General features: G+C 35.7%; 1 protein-coding gene across 1 annotated transcript in view; it reads right to left on the reverse strand.

Annotated features, from left to right (window-relative positions):
- The window catches only part of SLC2A13 (solute carrier family 2 member 13), a 355,929-nt gene that overhangs the window by 102,674 nt on the left and 229,381 nt on the right, over nt 1-23,874 (reverse strand). The window contains exons 5-6 of the mRNA XM_038577277.1: nt 16,332-16,495; nt 9,129-9,249 (exon numbers count right to left, since the gene is read on the reverse strand). Of these exons, the coding sequence (XP_038433205.1) occupies nt 9,129-9,249; nt 16,332-16,495 (285 nt within the window). The remainder of the gene's footprint in view (nt 1-9,128; nt 9,250-16,331; nt 16,496-23,874) is intronic.

Raw genomic sequence — 23,874 nt, forward strand, 5'->3', positions numbered from 1 at the left:
CAAAAAGCCAATAGCTGCCACAGACAGGGCTCTTAACAGCCTGGGGACCATCACTTGCCCAGTGAGCCCACAGGAGGCAAAGTGGGTCATTACAACTAGCTCAGCTGAAAGCAATCAAGGTTTAGCCACACCATGGGGAACATGCAGCCCACAGAAAGGATACTGCTAAAGCACCTGGTGCTGGTAACTATGGGGGACTGCACTACATGGTACCACATGACCTCTTCTATACATGGCCACTACTTTCAAGATCAGGAGATATATGTGACTTCTTATACATAGAAACAAACATAAAGAGTTAGATAAAATGAAGACACAGAGGAGTATGTCCCAAAATAAAGAATAAAACAAAATAACAGTAAAAGAGTGAAATGATGTAAGAAATATGCCTGATAAATATTTCAAGCAATGGTCATAAAAATGACCATTGAATGGATTAACTCAGTGAGAGCTTAAAAAAAAAAAGAGATAAAACTATAAAAAATAACCAGTAAGAACTGAAGAATTCAATAACTGAAATGAAAAATATACTAGAGAGAAAAAAAACCCCAGCAGGTTACAGGAGGCAGAAGAATAGATCAGTGATGGAAGATGGGGTAATGACAAGCCACTCAGCTATTGAGCAAAACGGAAAAAGAATAAAAAATGAGGGACGCCTGGGTGGCTCAGAGGTTGGGCATCTGCCTTCGGCTCAGGGTGTGGTCCTGGAGTCCCGGGATCGAGTCCTGTACTAGGTCAGGCTCCCTGCAGGGAGCCTGCTTCTCCCTCTGTCGATGTCTCTGCCTCTCTCTCTCTCTCTCTCTCTCATGAATAAATAAAATCTTAAAAAAAAGAATAAAAAATGAGAATAGATTAAGTAAACTTAGTGACATCACCAAGCACAGTAACATTCACATTATAGGGATTCCAAAAGAAGAGGAAGAAGAGAGAGAGAGAATGGGGCAGAAAACTTATTTGAAGGAATAATAGCTGAAAACTTTCCTAATCTGAGTAAGGAAACAGACAGCCAGGTACAGGAAGCAAAGAAAGTCTTTAACAAGTTGAACCCAATGAGATCCAGAAGACATAGCCATTAAGATGGCAAAAAGTAGTGATAAAGAGGGAATTTCAAAGTAACAAGAAAAAAGAAAGCAGGTACATACAAGGGAATCACCATAAGGCTAACAACATTTTTCAGTAGAAACATTGCATGCCAGAAGAAAGTGGCATGATATAGTCAAAGTGCTGAAAGGAAAGAGTCTACCAACAAGAATATCCTACCTGGCAATTTTATCATTCAGAATAGAAGGAGAGATAAAAAGTTTCCCAGACAAACAAGAATTAAGGGAGTTCATCAACACAAAACCAACCTTACAATAAATGTTAAAGTAGAAAAGAGAAAAATTAGAAAGAAGAGTCCATAATGAGAAGAAACTTCTGAAAGGAAAAATTTCAATGGTAAAAATAAACGTATAATAAAAGTAGTAGATTAACCACTTATAAAGGCATCATGAGGGGATCCCTGGGTGGTGCAGCGGTTTGGCGCCTGCCTTTGGCCCAGGGCGCGATCCTGGAGACCCGGGATCGAATCCCACGTCGGGCTCCCGGTGCATGGAGCCTGCTTCTCCCTCTGCCTGTGTCTCTGCCTCTCTCTCTCTCTCTCTCTCTGTGACTATCATAAATACATTAAAAAAATTAAAAAAAAAAAGGCATCATGAGAGTGAAATCACAAAAACTATAAAATCAATTATACCTACAAAAGTCAAAGGACACACAGATAAAGGATGTAGAATATGACATCATCTACATAATACATGGAGAATGAGTAAAAAAATGCTTTTTGAATGTGCTTGAACTTAAGTGAGAATCAACTTACTATAGACTGCTATACACATCAGATATTATATATGAACCCAATGTTAACCACAAATCAAAAACCTTTAACAGATGCACAAAAATTAAGGAATTCAAACATAACACTAAAGAAAGCCATCAAACTACAAGACAGTAAGAGAAGAAGGAACAGATCAGTACAAACAACAGGAAAACAATGGCAATAAGTATATACCCACCAATAATTATTTTAAATGTAAATGAGTTAAATGACCCAGTCAAAAACCAAAATAAATGAAAAAAGCAAAACCTATCTATATGCTGCCTACATAAGATTCACTTCAGGCCTAAAGACACAGACTGAAAGTGAAGGGATAGAAAATATACCCCATGAAACTGGAGTTGAAAAAAGAAGCTGGGCAGACAAAACAGACTTAAAAACACTGTTGCAAGGAACAAAGAAGGGTCCCACATAATGATAAAGAAATTGATCTAACAAGAGGATATTAGAATTTAAATATCTATGCACCCAAGATTAGAGCACTAAAATATATAAAGTACTAACAGACATAAAGGGAGAAATTGACAGTAATATATAATAGTAGGGAATTTTAACACTACATTTATATCAATGAACAGATTACCTAGACAGAAAATCAGTAAGAAAACAGTAGCTCTGAAGTATTAGATGGACCTAATAGATATATACAGAACATTGCATCCAAAATCAACAGAATATATGTTCTTTTAAACTGCATATAAAACATTCTCCAAGATAGATCACATGTTGAGCTGCACAACAATTCTCAATAAATTTAAGAAGGCTGAAATCACATTAAGTACTTATCCTACCATAATGGTATGAAACTTAAATTACAAGAAAAAAATCTGGAACACACACAAACACATGGACTAAAGAACAAATGAGTCAAACAAGAAATCAAAGAAGAAATTTAAAAAAACACAGAGAACAAATGACAATGAAAAGAAATTGTCCAAAATCTCTGGGAGATAGCAAAGGCAGTGTTAAGATGAAAGTTTATAGTGATTTGAACCTGTCTCAAGAAACAAGAAAAATTTCAAACCACCTAGCCCTACACCTGGAGGAGTTAAACAAATAAGGACAAAGTCTAGAGCTAGTTGGAAGGAATGAAATAATAGAGGTTAAAGCAAAGTAAATGAAAAAAAGACACACACATACACACAAAGAAAAGAGCAATGAAACCAACAGCTGGTTCTTTTACAAGACAAAATAAGAATACCGTTAGCCAGACTCATCAACAAAAGAAAGAGAAAAGATGTGAATACATAAGAATAAAAATGAAGGACAAGAAGTAATAACTGGCACCAAGGAAATACAAAAGATTATAAGACAATATTATGAAGAATTACATGCCAACAAATTGGACAAAATAGACAAAAAAAATAAATAAATTCCTGGAAACATATCATCTTCCAAAACTGAATGAGGAAGAAACAGAAAATTTGAACTGAACAATTACCAGTAACAAAATGGAATCAGTAACCCAAAAATTTCCAACAAACCAAAGTCCAGGACCAGATGACTTCATAGGTGATTTTTACCAAACATTTAAAGAAGAGTTAACACCTACTCTTTTGAAAGTATCTCAAAAAACAGAAGAGGAAGGAAAACTTCCAAATTCATTCTATAAGGCTAGCACTACCCTGATACCTAAACCAAATATACAACACAAAATGAAAACTATAGGCCTACATCTGTGATGAACATAGATGTGAAAATCCTATAAAAAGTATTAGCAAACTGAATTCAACAATGCATTAAAAAATCATTCATCAAGATCAAGTGGGATTTATTCCAGGGATCCAAGGCTGGTTTAATATTCACAAACCAATCAATGTGGTAACACATTAACAAGAGGAAGGATAAAAACTATCTGATAGTCTCAATAGATGGAGAAAAAGTATTACAAAATATAGTATCCATTAATGGTATAAACTTTCAATAAAGTGGATTTAGAGGGAACATATGTCAACATAATAAAACCATATATGAAAAACCCACAGCTAACATTATATTCAATGGTAAAAAACTGAAAGATTTTTCTCTGAGATCAGGGACAAGACAAGAATGTCCACTGTTACCACTTTTGCTCAACACAGTACTGGAAATCCTACCATATCAACCAAACAAGGAAAAGGAATAAAGATCATCCAAATTGGTAGGGAAGGAGTAAAACTGTCACTATTTGCAGATCACATGGTACTACATATAGAAAATTCTAAGGACTCTACCAAAAAACATTACAACTGATACAGTAAAGTTGCAGGATACAAAATTAATAAATCAAAGTCTCTTGCATTTTTGTACACTAATAATGAAGTAGCAGAAAGACAAATTAAAAAAAAAAAACCAGTTAAATTTACAACTGTACCAAAGAGGAGAAAATACCTAGGAATAAATTTAACAAAGGAGGTGAAAGATCTGTACAGTGAAACTGGCAAGACATTGATGAAAGAAATTGAACACAAACAAATGGAAAGTTGTATCATGCTCAAAGATCATTAAAATGTCCATACTAACCAAAGCAGTCTACAGATTTGATGCAATCCCTATCAAAATACTAACAGCATTTTTCACATAAATAGAACAAATTCTAAAATTTGTATGCAACCACAAAAGACCTAGCCAATACAATCTTGAAAAAGAGCAAAGTTGGAGGTATCACAATCCTAGATTTCAAGGTGTACTACAAAGCTATTGTAATCAAGACATATGGCTGTAGCACAAAAATGAACACGTAACAATGGAACAGAACAAACAGTTCACGCTTATACAGTCAATTATTTAATGACAGAGGACAGAAGAATGTACAATGATGAAAAGAAAGTCTTTTCAACAAATAGTGTTAGGAAAATTGCACAGCAACATACAAAAAAACTGCAAGTGGATCATTTTCTTACACTAAACAAAAAATAAACTCCAAATGGATTAAGGAACTAAATGTGAGACTCGGAACCATATCATTTCTAAAAGAAAGTATAGGCAGTAATCTCTTGGATATGACCCTTAGCAGCATATTTATGAATATCTCCTCAGCCAAGGGAAACAAAACCAAAAGTAAACTATAAGGATTACAAAAAAATAAAAACCCTCTGTACAGCAATGAAAATCATCCATAAGAAAAGGGCAACCTTCCTGTGCCTCTGCCTCTATGTCTATCATAAATAATAAATAAATAAATATTAAAAAAAGGGCAACCTAGTGAATAGAGAAGATATTTGCAAATGACATATCCAAGAAGGAGTTAGTATTCAAAATTATAAAGAACTTACACAAGTCAATGCCTAAGAAAAAACAATCTGGTGAAAAATGGGCAAAGAACTGGAATATACATTATTTTCAAGAAAGGCATACAGATGGCTAAAAGACACATGAAAAGATCCTCAACATCCCTAATCATTAGGGAAACAAAAACTACAATGAGGTATCACCTTACATTGTATTAAAATACCTAGAATCAAAGACAAGAAATAACAAGTGTTGGCAAAAATACGGAGAAAAGCGAACCATGCATTGTTGGTGGAAATGTAAATTACAGCAAACATTGCCAAAAAAAGTAAGGGTGTTCCTCAAAAAATTAAAAATAGAAATACCACGTGAACCAGTAATTCTACTATTTGTTATTTACCCCAAAACACAAATCACTAATTCAAAAAGATACAGGCACCCCTATGTATTACAGCAATATTTATAAAAGCTAAGATAAGAGAGCAACCCAAGTATCCATCAACAGATGAATGGATAAAGTAAATATGGTATTTATATACTAACACCCATAAAAAAAAAAGAATGGTATCTTACTATTTGCAACAACATGGATGGACCTAGAGGGTATTATGCTAAATGAAATAAGTCAGACAAAGACATACTATATGCTTTCACTTATCTGTAGAAGTTAAAAAAACAGAAAGAACAAACAAACAAAACCCAAACAGACTCTCTCTCTCTCTCTTTTTTTTTGGTAAAGATTTTATTTTATTCATGAGAGACACACAGTGAGAGGCAGAGACACAGACAAAGGGAGAAGCAGGCTCCCTGGAGGGAGCCCAATGCAGGACTTGATCCTGGGACTCTGGTATCATGCGCCCTGAACCAAAGGCAGACTGCTCAACCACTGAGCCACCCAGACGTCCCAAAAAGACTCTTAAATACAGATAAATAGTGGTTACCAAACTGGAGGTGGGTGGACAGATAAAACAAATAGGTGAAAGGGATAAGGAGGAACAAATTTCTAGTTATAAAATAAATAAGTCACCAAGGTGGAAGGTATGCTTGAAACTAATGACATTATATGTTAATTATACTTCAATAAAAAATTAAAATACTCTAGGGGTGCCTGGGTGGCTCAGTTGGTTAAGCATCTGCCTTCAGCTCAGGTCATGATCCCAGGGCACTAGAATCAAGCTCCGAGTTGGGCTCCCTGCTCAGCAGGGAGTCTGCTTCTCCCTCTCCCTGTCACCCTCCCCCCAGCTCATGTTCTCTCTCACTTGCTGTCTCAAGTAAATATATAATATCTAAATATATATATATTATATATTATATGCATGTATAATATTATAAAAAGCAGAAGTTCTCATTGGAAAATGTTTAGAATAGTCAATCTCTTGGGTTCAGATCTTTAGTGACCCCCAACCTACATTATGGGCTCCAACCTACAATAGTGTCTGCCACACAATTAGTATTTATTGAATTAAACTACAGAACCACTGTTCTTGAACCACTCACTTTCTTAAATCTACTTAATTGTAATTGGAATAGACACGTACTCATCACCATTGTCTACAGATTTCTACAAGTGGAAGTGCCGAGTCAGTGGGCATAGGCATTTAACTTTTACTAGGCACAATTGTATTCTTTCCAAAACAGAGTACAATTTATACTCTCATCAACAGTATACAATATTTTTAAGATCAGTATTATATCAATTTCCCTTTTAAATCTGTTTTATTTGCTCAATTTTCCTATATGGATCATTCCATGGGGAAAGTATAGTATCTACATTTACAGCCTAAACAGTACTCATTCTATGGTACTGTATTACAAACATGACTTTCATGTTTATCTTTAAAAAAGGTTGTATATATAGTTTTAAAAACAACACAATCAGTAAGGAGACTAGAACAAAATCAGTAAGAGAATGCAGGTATATTTTATAAAATCACTGAGAGTATATTTACATACTGTCAAATTCCCACAGAGCCTAATATGTTACTCTGAAAGAAGGTATAACATATATAACTGTTTTTCATATTCAACGACTCCCAAAGGACATCTAAAATTGGTTCTGTTTCAAAATCTGTTGCCCATTTTTGTGGTGAAAATAAAATTAGGCTGTACTACCTCTCAGTACCTTGGTACTGAAATATTAGGTAATGACAACTTAGAAAGATCAGAAAGATTAACAGGTGGATAATCATAAACTGCCATGTAAGCTATACTAGGGCAATAAATATTTTTATTTAAACTTTAAAAGTTGATATCAAGAAAACTACCTTATTTTGAAAATATTTCAAAAGTTTGTCATTCTTTTCCTGTATCAGAAATTCATAAAACTTTTTTCATACTCTGGTTTCCTGCCTTTAGATGGCCTGACCATGCATTTATTAGTCTTATTCTTAATCTAAATTACTGTATCTAAAGATATCCTTTCTAGAACTCTTGCTCAAACAACAGTAATTTTAAAAATAATTTGTCAGAAGTAACTATGTTAAAACATTTTAAATATCCATCAAGAAAAACCAAAAGTAGAGCATGAAGAGTTCTGGTAATGGCTCTATCATCTAGCAGTTGATATGGGATGTTCAAAGAAAGAAAACATCACTACACTGAAGAATAGTCTATTCTAAGGTTAACTTCCTTTATCAAGACATCTTTAAGTCTTCGTTACAACAAGATAAAGACTGTTAAAAAATCAGTGGGCCATTAAATAAGTAAACTTATTAGTAAGAGGAAGAAGGAATATAAGCATTTATTTCTAAAGCAAAGTGAATACCACAATTTGGGACCAGAAAGGCCTAACAATATACATTCCTCCTCACTGTTGTAATGAGAAACCACCATAAATTCAAAACCTGTTCAACATGAAACCAAGAGGATTCCAAGTAGAATTTAGTGTATGAATGTAATGTTTTAATTTCATATGAGTATATGACTAAAAGTTAAGAAATTAATAAATCATTTACCCATTGACTTAAGACTTGTGTACATCTAGTTGAGGCTGGAAGAATATAATTTTTTGTTTTTATTTTTATTGCTTTTTTTTTTTTCTTTCCATTTTTTGTTTTCAAAGCTAGGGCATGAGGCACCTAGGTGACTTAGTTAGGTTTCTGACTCTTGATTTCAACTCAGGTCCTGACCTCAGGGTCGTGAAATTAAGCCCTATGTTGAGCTCCACTCTCAGTGTGGACCCTGCTTATGATTCTCTCTCTCCCCCTATTCCTTGCTCCCCCCAACCCATGTGTGCTGTCCAAATAAATAAATAATGCCAGGTTTTGTTTTATCCATATATTTTAAAGGGGCTGCTAGCCTTTTCAACCACTAAAACAAAGTTATAAGCTTTGGAACTCTGCTACCAGATACATTAACTGATCTGTTTATTCAATTTCTGAGTAACTAATTTGTGCATTCTTTAGTCCATCTGTCTATCCATCCATCCATCCATTTCTCCAACCAATTGATCATACAGTGTGCATACCATTAGGCTTAACAGAGTTCCCACGCCTACAATTGGCCGTCCGAATGTATTTCACTCTCTTCCATCATCTCTTTCCATTTCCTAGTGCTCTGAAAGAACTCTAGTAGTGAAAGAAAATCTCCTTTTCTGCATACATAAATGAGAAGATACTTGTGGAACTCTGTGAAGCCTGTTAGAATATCCAGATGATAATCTTCTACATCAGACATATACATCCCAGAAAAGTTTAATTACTGATTAAAGTAATTTATTTTACCTGGAAAATAGATGCCACTGAGTCATACACAGATGATCTAAAAATGGTTTCACAATATTCCTGCTTAGATTCTGTATCAATCCCAACTTCTAATTTCTAGAAAAACATCAGTAGTGTGTCTGATACTTTTCCTCCACACTTTTATCCTCGTGTCTTTGCACATGCTGTTCCTTTTCCTGCTGGGTCCTCCTCACCACCTTTCCCATCCTCTTACCTTCCACCACAAGCAAGCCGCAATTCATCTCTCAAATTTTAGAAAAGTTAAATGCAAACAAAAAGTTACTAGAATTAGGTTAAGGCAGGGGACTGTTATGAGAACTCACCTGTATCTCGTGCAAGAAGTGTTCTGACCCGATGGAGCTACTGGTTTAAAAGTGATGCGTGGTGAAACCTGAGCTGACAGCAGAAATCCCAAAGCAAGAACAAGGAGTGCTACAGTAGTACCTTAAAAAAAAAAAAGAAAAAAAAAAAAGTTTGACATCAGAGAATAGTTGGCAACATTCTTTCAAAGCAGACTCGGTTTGGCAAGACACATCTCTGAAAAAGGATTGTTAAAAAAAAAAAAAAAAGGTTCCTGATGTATACACAGATTATCAGAAAAACTCACCAGCACATTCATTGTGAAATAGGACAAGAGAGAAAGTTTATTTGCTAAGCCAAGCCGTAGACTGGTAATGATTTTCTTAAAAAACAAAAACCCTTGGATTGTTAACAGTCTCACCATCAACTAATGCAACCAGAATTACTGGGTGCCTAAGATGTTAGAAATTTGAAAGGCAACATATCACTTACTTACTTTGCGCTTACTTTGCCAAAAAAATTGTTCTAATGGCACCCACCGTTTAAGAATCCAAATCAGTGGGTGAGGGATTGGGGTAACTGGGTGATGGGCACTGAGGAGGGCAATTGATGGGATGACCACTGGGTGTTATACTGTATGTTGGATAATCGAACTTCAATAAAAACAAAATAAAAAAAAAAAGGAATCCAAATCAGTAAACTAAAAACTAACAAATTGAACATTTCAAAAGCAGCTGAGAGAACATTTCTTATTAAAGAGGAGTAGCATTCTTTTCTCGTGACTTGAAGGTGCCAGAAATGATACAGCACATGTATTCATTTGTCCCTCCTATTGGCATCTGGAAGCAGAATCTGTAAGTTGTAGAAATAGTGATTAAGTATATCACTTAAAAGGCTCAGTTTTGAGTCCCGGAGAGACATCCTAACAGTAAAAAAGAAAGTTTTCAAATTTCTGACTATTGTTCCAGCCATTGAGAAAATATACAAAAAGAGATACAGGAAGAAAGAATAAAGAAAATCTGACTGTAGTAATTTGTACAATTAATTTGAACAGGGCAAGATGTTTAAAATATGGAATTTAGGGAAGGCATTACATAAAGTTTTTATTGACTGAACTGGGAGGTACATTTAAGATATGAGCAAAAATATGATTTATGTTTTTATTTTATTTTTATTTATTTATTTATTTTTTTTAATTTTTATTTATTTATGATAGTCAGAGAGAGAAAGAGAGAGAGAGAGAGAGGCAGAGACATAGGCAGAGGGAGAAGCAGGCTCCATGCACCGGGAGCCTGACGTGGGATTTGATCCCAGGTCTCCAGGATCGCGCCCCGGGCCAAAGGCAGGCGCTAAACCGCTGCGCCACCCAGGGATCCCTGATTTATGTTTTTAAAAGATTTTATTTATTTATTCATGAGAGACAGAGACAGAGAGAGAGAGAGACAGAGAGAAAGAGAGGCAGAGGGAGAAGCAGGCTCCATGCAGGGAGCCTGACGTGGGACTCGATCCAGGATCGCGGGATCACGCCCTGAGCTGAAGGCAGATGCTCAACCGCTGAGCCACCCGGGCGTCCCAAGCAAAAATATTATTAAATGAATGGATAAAAAAAGAACTTTGGGAAGCACTGTGGAAGTGCAATGGGATTGTGTAATGGCTGAGGTGTATGTGTTTAAGATGAGGGCGATGTGTCCAGTTAAATGCTGTGGATAAGTTTCAATTCTGCCATTTTTTTACTTCTGTGACCTTGGGCAAGGCACAGGACCTTTCCAAGGTTCAATTTCATCTTCCATAAAATGGGGCTTAGTGAAAATACCAAATTGCCAAATTGCAGTGAAGTTTAAATATCCTAATGTATTTGAAAGATTTTGGCAATGCTACAAAATGCTATTGTACTATCAGAGTCATAAGAAATAGCAGAAGTAGCAGCAGCAGCAGCAGCAGCAGCCACCACCTTTCAAAATCACAGGAAAAAAAGTTGAAGGAAGGGGAGGCCTGAAGGGGAGATAAGAAGTCTATTTTTGCCACACTGGGTCAAAAAAGCCATGAACCTAAAATCTCAGTTTGTTTGCCCCTTGCTGGCTTAAGACTCAAGCCGGAAGTAGGAATAGTTGGAGGCTTTTTTTTTTTTTTTTCCCTGAAAGGATGATCAGAGCCCTGAACTGGGAAACTGAAAAGAGGTCTTTGAGAAAGAGAGTGGATATATTAGGTCTATTACGAAAATCATTCCTCTTCAAACCAAAACAAACCTGAATTTTACTGTGAATCTGCCCATCAAAGAACCCAGGTCCTTAAAGTATTTCCCCAAATTACTTCCATGGCACATTGTTATGGGGCAGGGAAGACTGGTAGAGATTTTCCATCTGGTAATGTTGATAATGTAAGATATGAAGGACACATGATACATTTCTTTTATAATGCTTATTAAATAACCTACCTCCATGACAAAGTATAAATAAACTCTAAGATGGTATACCTAGCACATGAATGAATGAATGGACCATAGTGCCATAGATTTTTGTAATACTGAGTATTTTTGGGGGAAAAAAAACAAATCTTAAGACTATCCAATTGAGGTCATAGGGTTAATATGGTACATATCCTAGCCAAGAGTTCTGCAGCACGTACAGTGTATCTCTTGCATCCCTCTCTAAAAAGGTCCAATTTACCTGCAAAATATGGTGAACCAACCCTCCTAGGTACACAAAATTCCTAAAAAGCTGAAGATTTAACCCTTAAGCACAAACTTATTTTTATTTCAATGCATTTTAGATGACAATCCTTTAAAAGTCAGTATTATACCTTTATATTCTTTATTATATATAGCAGTGTTTCTCAGGCCTAATTTACTACTGGCAGCAAATGCTTGGGATGTACATAAACCTCTGAATCAGCATATCCAGAAAATGCAGAACAGACACCTGAGTTTTAAACAGCTCCCCAGATTATTGGGCATCACATATGTTTTGGTATAGCTTATTTTATAGATGTGTATGTGTGTGATATGATATATAAATATATATATATGTATATATGATCACATATATGGGACATATGATAATTTGTAAAATAAACTTTTAAACTTTAAAAAATATTTTAAAAGATTTATTTATTATTTGAGAGAGCATGAGAGGACGCAGCAGGGTGGGTAATCTTAAGCAGACTCCTCACTGAGCATGGAACCTGACTTGGGGCTCCATCTCATGACCCCGAGATCACGACCTGAGCTGAAACTAAGAGTTGGGTGTTTAACTGACTGCACCACTCAGGCGCCCCAATATAACTTGTAAAATAAACTTTTAAGATGATAAACTCCTTAGGAAGGGAAATGGTATCTTAAATGACTTTACGCAATAAATTTTAAAATGATCACCTAATCCTTATATACTCGTATACCTTTAAAGCTTAAAACTACTTGAATTACCGATTTCCTTTCATTTAAGAAGTTATAGACATTTTATTAGCCACTTGTTAGTATTCAAATTATTATAATTATTGTCAGATTGATCATTACTCCAACCAAATTTGAGTCCAATATAAGAAGGCCTTGGATCTTCTCCAGTGCTCTCTGCAGTTTAGGCACATTCTTTATATTTTAAGCGAAGAGTCTCTTCTTAACTAAGTATATTGTGACACTTTGGGATTCTGATATAATTTTCCTAATAAAGATGGTCTTCACAGAAGTGAAGTGTGTTGGATAAATAATATGCTAAACAATATCTAATTCAATAAGTTACTATTAACTACCTGGTGCAGTGCTAAATTACTAGTAAATACTTAGAAAATTTTTAATTCCTATTCCCATGACTCTAATAAAGCACACTGTTGTATATAAGTATCAGCTGGGGAACCTGTTTGAAACTCACATGCTCCAGACCCCATCTTCAGAGATCCTAACACATTTGGGTAAGGTCCATAAGTACATATTTCAAAATAAGTACCCTCTGGTAATTCTGATTGAGACAGCCTATGAGTGACGTTTTCAGAAATATTCTACTATCAAGATATCTGAGGACAACTAACACTGTGTTTCTGGCTGTCTGATTAGTTATAATAAATCTGTATAGACACAGATTTTCTTCTGTTAAAAATATCAAGAGATTATCATTATATGTTTAATATGTCTTTATATGTGTAATATTTACGAGAAAGACCAGTTCTCTGAGCAAAGCTTTAAAAATATTAAAAATCATTTGGGCACTTGGGGTAACTCAGCTGGTTAAGGATCTGACTCTTGATTTTGGCTCAGGTCACCATCTCTGGGTCATGGGATTAAGCCCTGCATTGGGCTCCTCGCTCAGCCAGGAGTCTGAGATTCTCTGCCCTTCCTCCTGTTGTCTCTGTCAAATAAATACATCAATCTTTAAAAATTATCAAAAGTCAGACCACCACAAAATGTCCTCCATTTAAAATTATTCATGGACTATATATTTTACATTTCTTTGTATCAAGAGTACTTTTGTCCAGGTCTAGATAAGTATAGTTTATTTGTAGTGATTTTTAAAGAATACCTATTCAAAAATTATTTTGATAGAAGTTCTCAGTAATTTAACCCAGTATCATAAAATAAATCATAATAAAAACGTAAGAAAAGGGACAGAATTGGATCAAAGGCTTTTAAGAAATTTTAAATAGAACAGTATCCTAATCCTTAGCACTATCAAATAGTTTTGATATCTACAAAAACCAAAACAAAATATTGAAATAAATATATAACTAACCCAGAACCAATTGGCATCAGAAAGTGAAACGAACATCCACAGGAAGGGTAATATTAATCCACTAGCAAGGCTGTTGAACAGCATGTTTTTGACTGAACGTGTAAAATTCCATTGGTCATTGTAGTCTACTGGCACCTATTAAATCCGTTAAAAACCAGAACTGCATAAAGAGCTCTATTTACCACTATATGTACATGTAGAAGAGGAGACCTGTGATAAGAAACTAGGCCTTTTACCTCTTAAACCACTGTAATATCTACATCATCACTTTAATTGGCTATATAACAAGGAGCTCAAGTATCTACTTGATGGAAGATCTCTCTCATGCGAGAGCAATCACTGCATGGTGTTAGTAGTGTGCAGAGCTGGAGTGTTGGTGGTTTTGACTGGAAACAAAAAAAGGCAGGAAAGAAAAGTGCCTCCGGGTTGCTCATGAAAAGCAGTCCCTAACATCTCTCAGTACTGTTCTCCCAGGTAATTGTCTTAATACTTTCTCTTAATAGCCAGGGATGGGCTCTGGAAATTCTTGGAGCAGAACACCTACATTGAGAGGTGAAACAGGACATCAGCTAGGAGAGTTCAGGAAAGTTCCTGGATTCCGGTGATTCAAGCTTATTTCACATTATGGTTAAAACAACAAAGAATCACCCTGTCAGGAAAAATGCTGTGATGGCTAAGATGAGCTAGGCACCTTACTACCTATGTCAGGAAGAGGTTTAAATGTCATATGTGTATAAATGTGTTTGGTCCTCTTTATAACCCTATGTAGTAGGGACTTGAATTGCTTTTTACTAATGAGAAAATGGAAACTTGCCCAAAGTCACAAAATTCAAACCCAAGCAGTATGGCTCTAGATCTACAATGCCTTAAAAACCTTCAGAAGTTGATGAGAAAGTGTCTCATTGAAATATGACAAATAAAGGGCTACTAGAAAAAATGTTTTCCTCAGATGCCAAAGCCAAATGTCAAATTTAAGAAGACCTGAAATTCTATTTAAAAAAATAGACTTCTTACAGTTGCAATATACAGAGGCCCTGTTAAAAACGAAGGGTGGGTATCCATTAAAAAATTGTAAAGCAGCTATTCCCTCTTCTTCAGGTTGACCTGAACCTCTAGAAATCAACAAACCTAATTTCTACCCAATTATAGGAATTTATTTTTGGTACATCACCACTTGATGGCCATGTATCCTTCTGTTGAGAGTTTATCATCCTAATAAGACAGACCAATTTATTGTTAGATAGTTCTGATTAAGAATATATTTTCCATATTAAGTAAAAATTATACCCTTATAACATCTACCACCTGCTAGAATAAGATATATATTGGGTATCCCTATAGTCTTTCTTCCAGACTAAACACTACTAGTTTCTTCAACAAGTTTACGAATGGATGTTTTTTTGCCTTCTTGTCCCTTACATTTTCTCACTTACCCTCCTGCTTCCCTGTGTACCTTGACTGTTACAATTACCTTTGCCTCTTAATCAGACAATCTTTGCTCACCCTCCTCTCAGTTCAACTTACATTATCAGACTTAAGTCCTTCCACTGCTTAGGCAAGAACAGAGCGTGGAAGCATTCTATTCTTCCTGATGGAGATAATGGTAGGAGAGACTATGTGTTCCTAATAACTTTGGAATGCAGATTGCATTTTCTCATTAAAATCTGGGACAAGTGCCTGAAGCAGTGCTATTAGATCAGTGTTTAAAGGTATAATTTGGTTAAAAGAGAATGTAGTTCATGTTAGCCTGGAAACTCTACATTTTAATGGAAAAATGTATTCTTATTCTAATTAAACTTATAAAGGAGCTATTAGAAGCCAGCTAATTGATAATTAGTAATCTATATATATGAAAGAGATAAGAAAATTGTATAATGCAACATGTGAAGACAATGGCAAAGGTGGATTTCATTCTGTAAGTGAAGCAGAAAAATAATGTATAGAATTTAAAGACAAAAAGTACTTGAAAGTGAGAAAAGTTTTGTCTTATTTAACTATTATAGAAAACACATTTAACCAGTTAGGATTTACCTTAGAATCTGAGCCTGGTTCAAACACTTTACAAAGAGTCTGTTACTGCTTTCTGAAGAAATTAAATAGTTCTAATATTCTACTATTCAAAGAGCTTTAAAAAAATGCTCCAAATTTACTTCCATATTATACCAAACTTAAAAATAAAACAGGTTAAAAAGCGAGTTTATGAAGATCAAATTTTTCAAAGAAGAACAAAAACAAATTATTCTTTTCACTTTTGTACCTTTGAGCAGAGCTCAAAATTAACAGCAGTAGAATGTTACCCTCCGTAGATTCAGATTGGTCTTAAAATTCCAGTTTCTAGTTACATTCTAGTTACATATCATAACATTCAGTTCCTTTTAAAAAACTTTTTGTCTAAAAGGAGTCTATTATTTGGCTAAGAGAACAATATCATAATTGCTACTGGTATTGTATTTTGGAAGGTGAGCTTGTCATCATTAGAGAAAAAGAGTTCTTCATCCCGTCACCTACCTGCTAAGCTCCCAAAGGTAAGCTTCCTGCGGCCTACTTTCTCAACAAGCCAGACTCCCACAAGCGTGAAAATGAAATTTGTGAAGGCTGTAACGGAAGCCAGCCATATTGCAAGTCTATCATCTTCAACACCAGACATCTGCAGAATGGTTGCACTGTAGTACCTATGAGGAAAGAATAAAATGATTGTTGTTAATAGTTATTTGAGAAACAGAACTGTTCCTGTAGAAAAATAACAGTAAATCTAAAAAGATCACAAGTTGCTAGAGTAATAGCATCAGGTTAGCATGGGAATTCATGCAAAGTGTTCAAATGATCACAATACAAAGACTGTTCAGATAAATTTATTTTGAACTTTGCATAATCAAAAGATACTCAAGCAAGTGGATAGCAGGTTGAAGGCTTTAAGAGTGAAATGTACACAAGTAGGGGGCAATGGCTTGTTTCATGAAGACTACCACACTAATTCAAGGATAAGTTCCAAGTCCATGGAGTGAATCAGAAGTCATCATCATACACTGTAAATTTACATACTTAAGAGAATAAATAGACGTGTTGCTTATGATAAGGGAAGTGTGATATAATGGCAGAAATTGGGCAGAAGGAATCTCTTTAAAGAAGAGACAAGAAGAATGTGTCAATTTATTTGGCATTTTTTTAAGGAGTTAAGAAACTGACATGATGTACACGAGAATGGTTTGGTGGTTTCTACAAAAGTGTAATCTTTGGTAAGCTAAGTCTCTAGCACAATCTATATGATTAGGCTCCACAGATTCATTTTTATTCTAAATGAATTAACCAGAGACTAGTTCTAAAAAACCGTAAAGCAAATTTGTTGATGCACTACGGGATTTACCCTTGATACATTTAAAGAAGACCGGTTTCTTACAGGACACTCCTTTTTTCTGAAACTATCAGTAGCTAAATCAAAGACTACTTTAAAGCTGTCCTTAAAGCAAAGGAAGCAAAATACTCCTGGTGAATCACTTATGAAATCCGACAGGATTCAAATCCTGAAGACACATTTCTGAACCATGGCTTTGCCTAGCTTCTGAACCATTCTAAAACACGTTAGCTTATCCGAATCAGATAGTGGGCAACCAAGCAATGTTCAATCAAGCAGGATATTTCTATAGTTACAATCTACTGTTTCCAAATAGTTATCAACATTTTCATAGCATTTCAAAAATAAAATCTGTTTTAAATACATTTGCATTTCAATGATTTACTAACGGCCTCTATTTTCTAAATTAATGATGATCTTCTTACATAAAACATTAACGCCAATGCGCTCATTTACGTTAATAGAACGGTTTTCCTTTTTAAAAGTTGTAAACCAAACTTATAAATTATGCAACACAAGGATGTGTTTTACTGATTACACTAAAAATTATGCCAAACATTTTAAGATTTTTGAATTCTGACAATAGTTGTAAAAAAGAGAAATTAAATTCCCAGTGGAATTACTCCCATCATTATGAAAATTGTGAACATTTTGCAATCACAGTGTAAAGTGACAATAAAAGTTATGAAAATAATTCATTCCATCTGAATAATGTTTACAGTTTCCAAGCTTTACCATATACATTCTCAATATCATAAAGACTTGCTCAGCAAGTCAGATCCCACATGCAACCACTGAGAAATCAACATCAGTAACAAATCTAAAAAGGCAGTAAATAGAAGCACTGAGAGAATATACAAATATTTAAAGTCAAAAAAATTTGATACCAGCCATGCTATTTGATTACATTTCAGTCTTCTCAATATTTTCATATTATTTTTTAAGATTTTTATTTATTTATTCATGAGAGACAGACAGAGAGAGACAGAGAGAGAGAGAGAGAGAGGGAGAAGCAGGCTCCCTATGGGGAGCCTGATGCAGAACTGATCCCAGGACCCCAGATCATGACCTGAGCTGATGGCAGAGACTCAACCACTGAGCCACCCAGGCATCCCAGATATTTTCACAATATTTAAATAAATAAAAAAAATAGATCTATCAAGCAAGATAATTCCTTTAAAAAAAAGATTTTATTTATTTGAAAGAGCAAACGTGTGAGTGGGGCAGGGGTGCAGGGGAGCAGCAGAGAGGAAAGAGAGGGAGAAGCAGACTCTGTGCTGAGCATGAGCCCCATGAGGGGCTTGATCCCAGGGCCCTGAGATCATGACTTGAGCCAAAGGCAGACACTTGACTGAGCCACCCAGGTGCCCCAACACACAAAATAATTCTTGCAAAGAGACTCGTGAAAAAATTAAACAAGGCAGAGAGACTATTTTGATGTTTTCATTTTGCTACAACAAAACCATGAAATTCCAAGTGTTAAGAATTAAGAGATAAAGAAGGAGAAATGGCATCAAAGGAAACTAGTCAGTGCCAAAATTTTATTTAAAATAAAAATGTTCCCTAGGTATTTAAAAAAAAATTTATAGTACTTAAGTTTTATTTATTAATTTTTAAAGATTTTATTTATTTATTCATGAGAGACACAGAGAGAGAGAGAGAGAGGCAGAGACACAGGCAGAGGGAGAAGCAGGCTCCGTGCAGGGAACCTGAGGTGGGACTCAATCCCGGGACCTCAGGATCATGCCCTGGGCTGAAGGCAGGCACCAAACCGCTGAGCCATCCAGGGATCCCCCAGTACTTAAGTTTTAGAGGCAGAATATAACCAAAGACTGGCCTGGGAATCAGAAATCTGCAATCTAATGGTATCTCTGTGGTAGGTTGGCCAGGTTAGGTAACAATCATTTGTTCACTTCAAATTTATTTACTGAGTATTTACTCTATAAGCTATGTGAGTTACTAAGATCCCACAAATATATTAGACCTATTTGCTACCTTCAAGAAACTCACAGAATGAAACAAAATGAAATGGAAATAATTATTTTTAAAGATTTTATTTATTTATTCATGAGAGAGAGAGGAAGAGGCAGAGGGAGAAAAGTAGGCTCCCTGCAGGGAACCTGATGTAGGACTCCATCCCAGGACCCTAGGATCATGTCCTGAGGTGAATGAAGCCAGAGGCTTAACCACTGAGCCACACAGGCATCCGGAAATGGAAATACTTTTAATCAAAGAATACAAGTCATAATGTGGCATAAAGGATAGATGGAATAATTTTATTTGACGTGCTATGTTCCTTGATTTTCCAGGGAGTTTAATATTTGAATTGAGTCTCAAAGAATTCATAGGGGATTGTGAGGAGGCGTGCGGATCTGGAAGGACACCAGTGGCAGAGAAAATGAAATGCAGGAAGAATAAAAGTGCAAAACACTAGGCCAGGCTCATCAAACGTTAAGTATTTTACCTTGGCTAATATAAGGTGCATAAGAAAAAGAAGTATGACGTAGCTGCAGCAGAAGCTTCTGTTGTCAAGGGGCCTTCACTGCCAAGCTACATGTGTGAGCTTTTTTTCTCTAGACAAAGGAAAAGTCATAAAATGGACTTTAAAGAGAAATAACATAATAAATGTATTCCATGAAAAGCTCACTCCCATGATAGCCAAGTAGGCAGCCTGGAGGCTGACTGAAACAAAGGTATATTGTTTTGAAGTGTATTTCAGGTCAGGCAACAGACACCTGCAGATTTTCTGCATTAATGGGAAGCAGTGAGGGCAGGGTGCTGAAATTCACTGACTGTCTTTTATCTCCTTGCCAGCAAGCCCTGCAAATTCAACATACACTAAATCTTTTCCTGGATGGAGTACCTTGAGTTTGATCTTCATTCTTCCTTTCTTGGAACACTGGTAAATGCATTGTTTTTTATTGTTGCCATAACAAATGACCACAAGGTTAGTGGCTTAAATCAACAAAATATATTGCTAACGGTTCTGTAAGTCAGGAATTGGACATGAACTTCACTAGGTATCAAAAATCATAGGTGTCTGGAGGGCGTTCCTTTCTGGAAGCTCAAGGGAGAACAGGTTTCTTTTGCCTTTCCCAGGCTTTAGAAGTCTGGGCTCGTGCAGCCCCCTCCTCAACCTCAAAGCCAGCAAAAGTGGCCAAGTACCTTTCACATCACTTGTCCTCTTCTACATTTAAGAACCTTTGTGAATACACTGGGGCAACTCAGATAACCCAAAATAATCTCCCCATTTTAAGGTAAATGATTAACAGATTTAATTCAATCTGTATCTAATCTCTCTTTCCATGTTATGTAACATAGTCATAGGTTGCAGGGATTAGGGTACGTACACATCTTTGGCAGGGGAGGCATTATTCTGTTCATCACACACAACTAAAGTGCTAATAAGCAGTAAAATAAGCAAAAGGCCATCAGTTAAAAGACAAGGACATTCACTTAAAGGGCAATCAGCTCCAGAAAAATTCAGGCAATAACTATATTCTCTTTCACAGGACAGGGGGATGACATATCTAGGGCAGAATAACTCACGAATCTTGTTTTTTAGTCAGGTCATGGTGAAAAGGTACATTGAATTTACATTTTAAAATGTGTGAATTCCAATGTTTCTGTAAATGGTGCTATCGGCCAACCACTTATGGAATGGACTACCACTGTATGTACAACCTTCTAAGCCTTATGTAGTAGTTTGTTCAAGGAACTGGGTGTTTAAAAGTTGCACGAAGCCTAAGAATCTTCTTCATAAAAGAACAATATGGACAACTGAAAAGGCTTTCTTTCCTTTTAGACTAAAGTAGGGATGCCTCCTCTTTTCAAAATCATTTTATAGTACCGATCAGACAAACTATCATCTTTATCAAAGACTCTGTGGGCAACCTCTGGTCATCTCACACATGCCAATTCCTCCCCAGAGTGAAGTTGAAAGCCATGAGGTCAGTGTGTTCTCACAGAAGACCAGCTTCACAACTCTCTATAGATATCTAAGAACAGAAATGGCTGTACTGTATGTGCACTGCAATCTCAGAGGTTATCTGAGACCCAGTTTCTAATCCTGATTTTAAATCTGAATAAAACAAAATAGCTCAAGAAAACATCTAGGCTTTGATAATGGCAATCTGCCTTAGTGAGGACTTTAAACTAGCAATAAAAGGTGTGCACTTTACATGCTTAGCAAAATACATATATTGTTTTCTTTTGTTCTATATTTGAACAAGCATTTCCTAGGGGTTTCTGCAAAAGTTTTTTTTTTTTTTAACTCCTTGAAGGCATACCTGTCTGTTTCACTATTGCCAGGTCAAAGATTTAACTTAACGCAAGTAGTCAATAGTTGTTAGGTTTATTGAATTTATCTACCACCAAGTTTCAAAAAGGAATTAAGAATATTTATAATAAATAACAGATGACAGAATTGCTAAAACAAAAATACTGGTAAGAGAGGTCGAAGAAGATGAAGTTAATTTTATAAAAACTGTGGCCACAGAGTAACTACAAGCTAGCCCTAAGATTCCTGGAGGCCGAAGCAAAATAGCAAATGATAGTTTGTCTGACAAAATGTATCAGTTCATAATAAAGACAAACTTTTTCTGGTATAAAATTATAAAGACTTCGACTTCCCAAATAAAACAGATACGGAATATATTCTTTCCAGTGTGTCCTAGCAGTGCTGCAGGCAGCTTACAAATTCAGTTACCTATGAAACTTGAACTTGCGGGTTACTTTCATACTTGGCAGTTTTCATACTTGGGATGATAAAGACCAAGTTAAATGAGAAGAGGGGGAATTTACGGAGCTGATTTCCATTATCTAAGTTATATTATTTGGCTCTTATAGTTCCTAGTATTATAAATATATTTATTTGTATCATACATACACAGTACATGGACTACAGAATTTAAAATGTCATTCTAGGGGTGCCTGGGCAGCTCAGTCAGTTAGGCTCAGGTCATGACCCCAAGGTCCTGGGATTGAGTCCCGTGTGGGGCTCCCTGTTCAGTGGGGAGCCTGCTTCTCCCTCTCCCTCTGATGCTCCCTTTGCTTGTGCTTGCTCTCTGTCAAATAAATAAAATCTTAGGAAAAAAAAAAGAAATAATATTCTTTAAAAAAATAAAGTAAGTGTCATTCTAATGAAATGAAAAAATTTTAACTGAAAAAATTTTATTTTCCTACTGGGATGGTGTTTATATAGTCGAAAACATGGATAACTATGTGCTAGCTTTAGGAAAAATGTTTAATCTAAAGAAGAAATGTGTGGGAAATATCAGAAAGGGAGACAGAACGTAAAGACTGCTAACTCTGGGAAGCGAACTAGGGGTGGTAGAAGGGGAGGAGGGCGGGGGGTGGGAGTGAATGGGTGACGGGCACTGGGTGTTATTCTGTATGTTAGTAAATTGAACACCAATAAAAAATAAATTAAAAAAAAAAAATAAAAAAAAAATAAAAAAAAAAAAAATAAATACAAAAATCTTAAAGACAGTTTAAAAAATGATTAAGATTTTCAAACCTATTTTATGTACTTTGTACAGTAAAAAATTAGCTTTCTATATTATTAGGTGGAAGCCATGAAGCAAAAAATAGAAAAGTAGAAATTAGGATTTCATGTATATCATGCATTTTGAGCTAACACATTAACTGTACCACACTATGCTTCAATCAAATAATCCAAAAAATCATTAATGATCTTTAGAAAATATAATTATTAAAGACATTTAATACTTTACAAAACAACTTTCTTTTTTTTAAAGATTTTATTTATTTATTCATGGAAGACACAGAGAGAGAGGCAGGAACATAGGCAGAGGGAGAAGCAGGCTCCCTGCAGGAAGCCTGATATGGGACTCGATCCCAGGATGCTGGGATCACAACCTGAGCCAAAGACAGATGCTCAACCATTGAGCCACCCAGGAGCCCCACAAAACAATTTTCATAATTAAAATTATTTCATTAGTGTTTGGGGAAGAACAAATAAAAAACATGTCAAAAAAGATAAAAGAGATTTGATAGATCCTCAGTGTTCCCAACTGTGACCTACTCTCCATCTCAGAGACCACTGGTTCCTTCATCCTGGTTGGCTTCAAGCCTCTAGAAATGTCAGGAGAGATGTCCTTATGTCGCATCCATCCAACTCAGACAGATCATTGACCTTGCTCTAAGCAACACTAAGAACAACTCTGACTTGAAATTCACCATTTGCCAGATTAACCTACTAATTCAATGTATAAAACATATGCCTACAGGAAAATGCACATTTGGGACTTCATGCCAGCATGTGTCTCCCATCTGTTGAACTGTATGTATATCAAATCAGGTGTGTTTTTTCCCAATCCTGTTTATGCCTATCATTATAATTATGTAATCAAATAGTAAAAAGCAATAGAACATAAGATGCTTTAAAAAAAAGTATTAAAAACAGACCTATATGTTTGGAAAGAGTGAATAAAGGTGAGTTCTTAAAGCAAAAACCAAATATGTGGGCAACACAACTGTAAACAGTTGGGGATAAAATGATAAAGTCTAGAAGATTTTGCCCTTGTGTTTCTTCTTAAGAATCTTTCAATTAGGGCAGCCCTGGTGGCACAGGGGTTTAGCGCCGCCTGCATCCCAGGGCGTGATTCTGGAGACCCTGGATCGAGTCCCACGTCAGGCTCTCTGCATGGAGCCTGCTCTCCCTCTGCCTGTGTCTCT

This window comes from Canis lupus, chromosome 27 (assembly GCF_011100685.1).
Source record: "Canis lupus familiaris isolate Mischka breed German Shepherd chromosome 27, alternate assembly UU_Cfam_GSD_1.0, whole genome shotgun sequence".
NCBI classification, from domain to species: domain Eukaryota; kingdom Metazoa; phylum Chordata; class Mammalia; order Carnivora; family Canidae; genus Canis; species Canis lupus.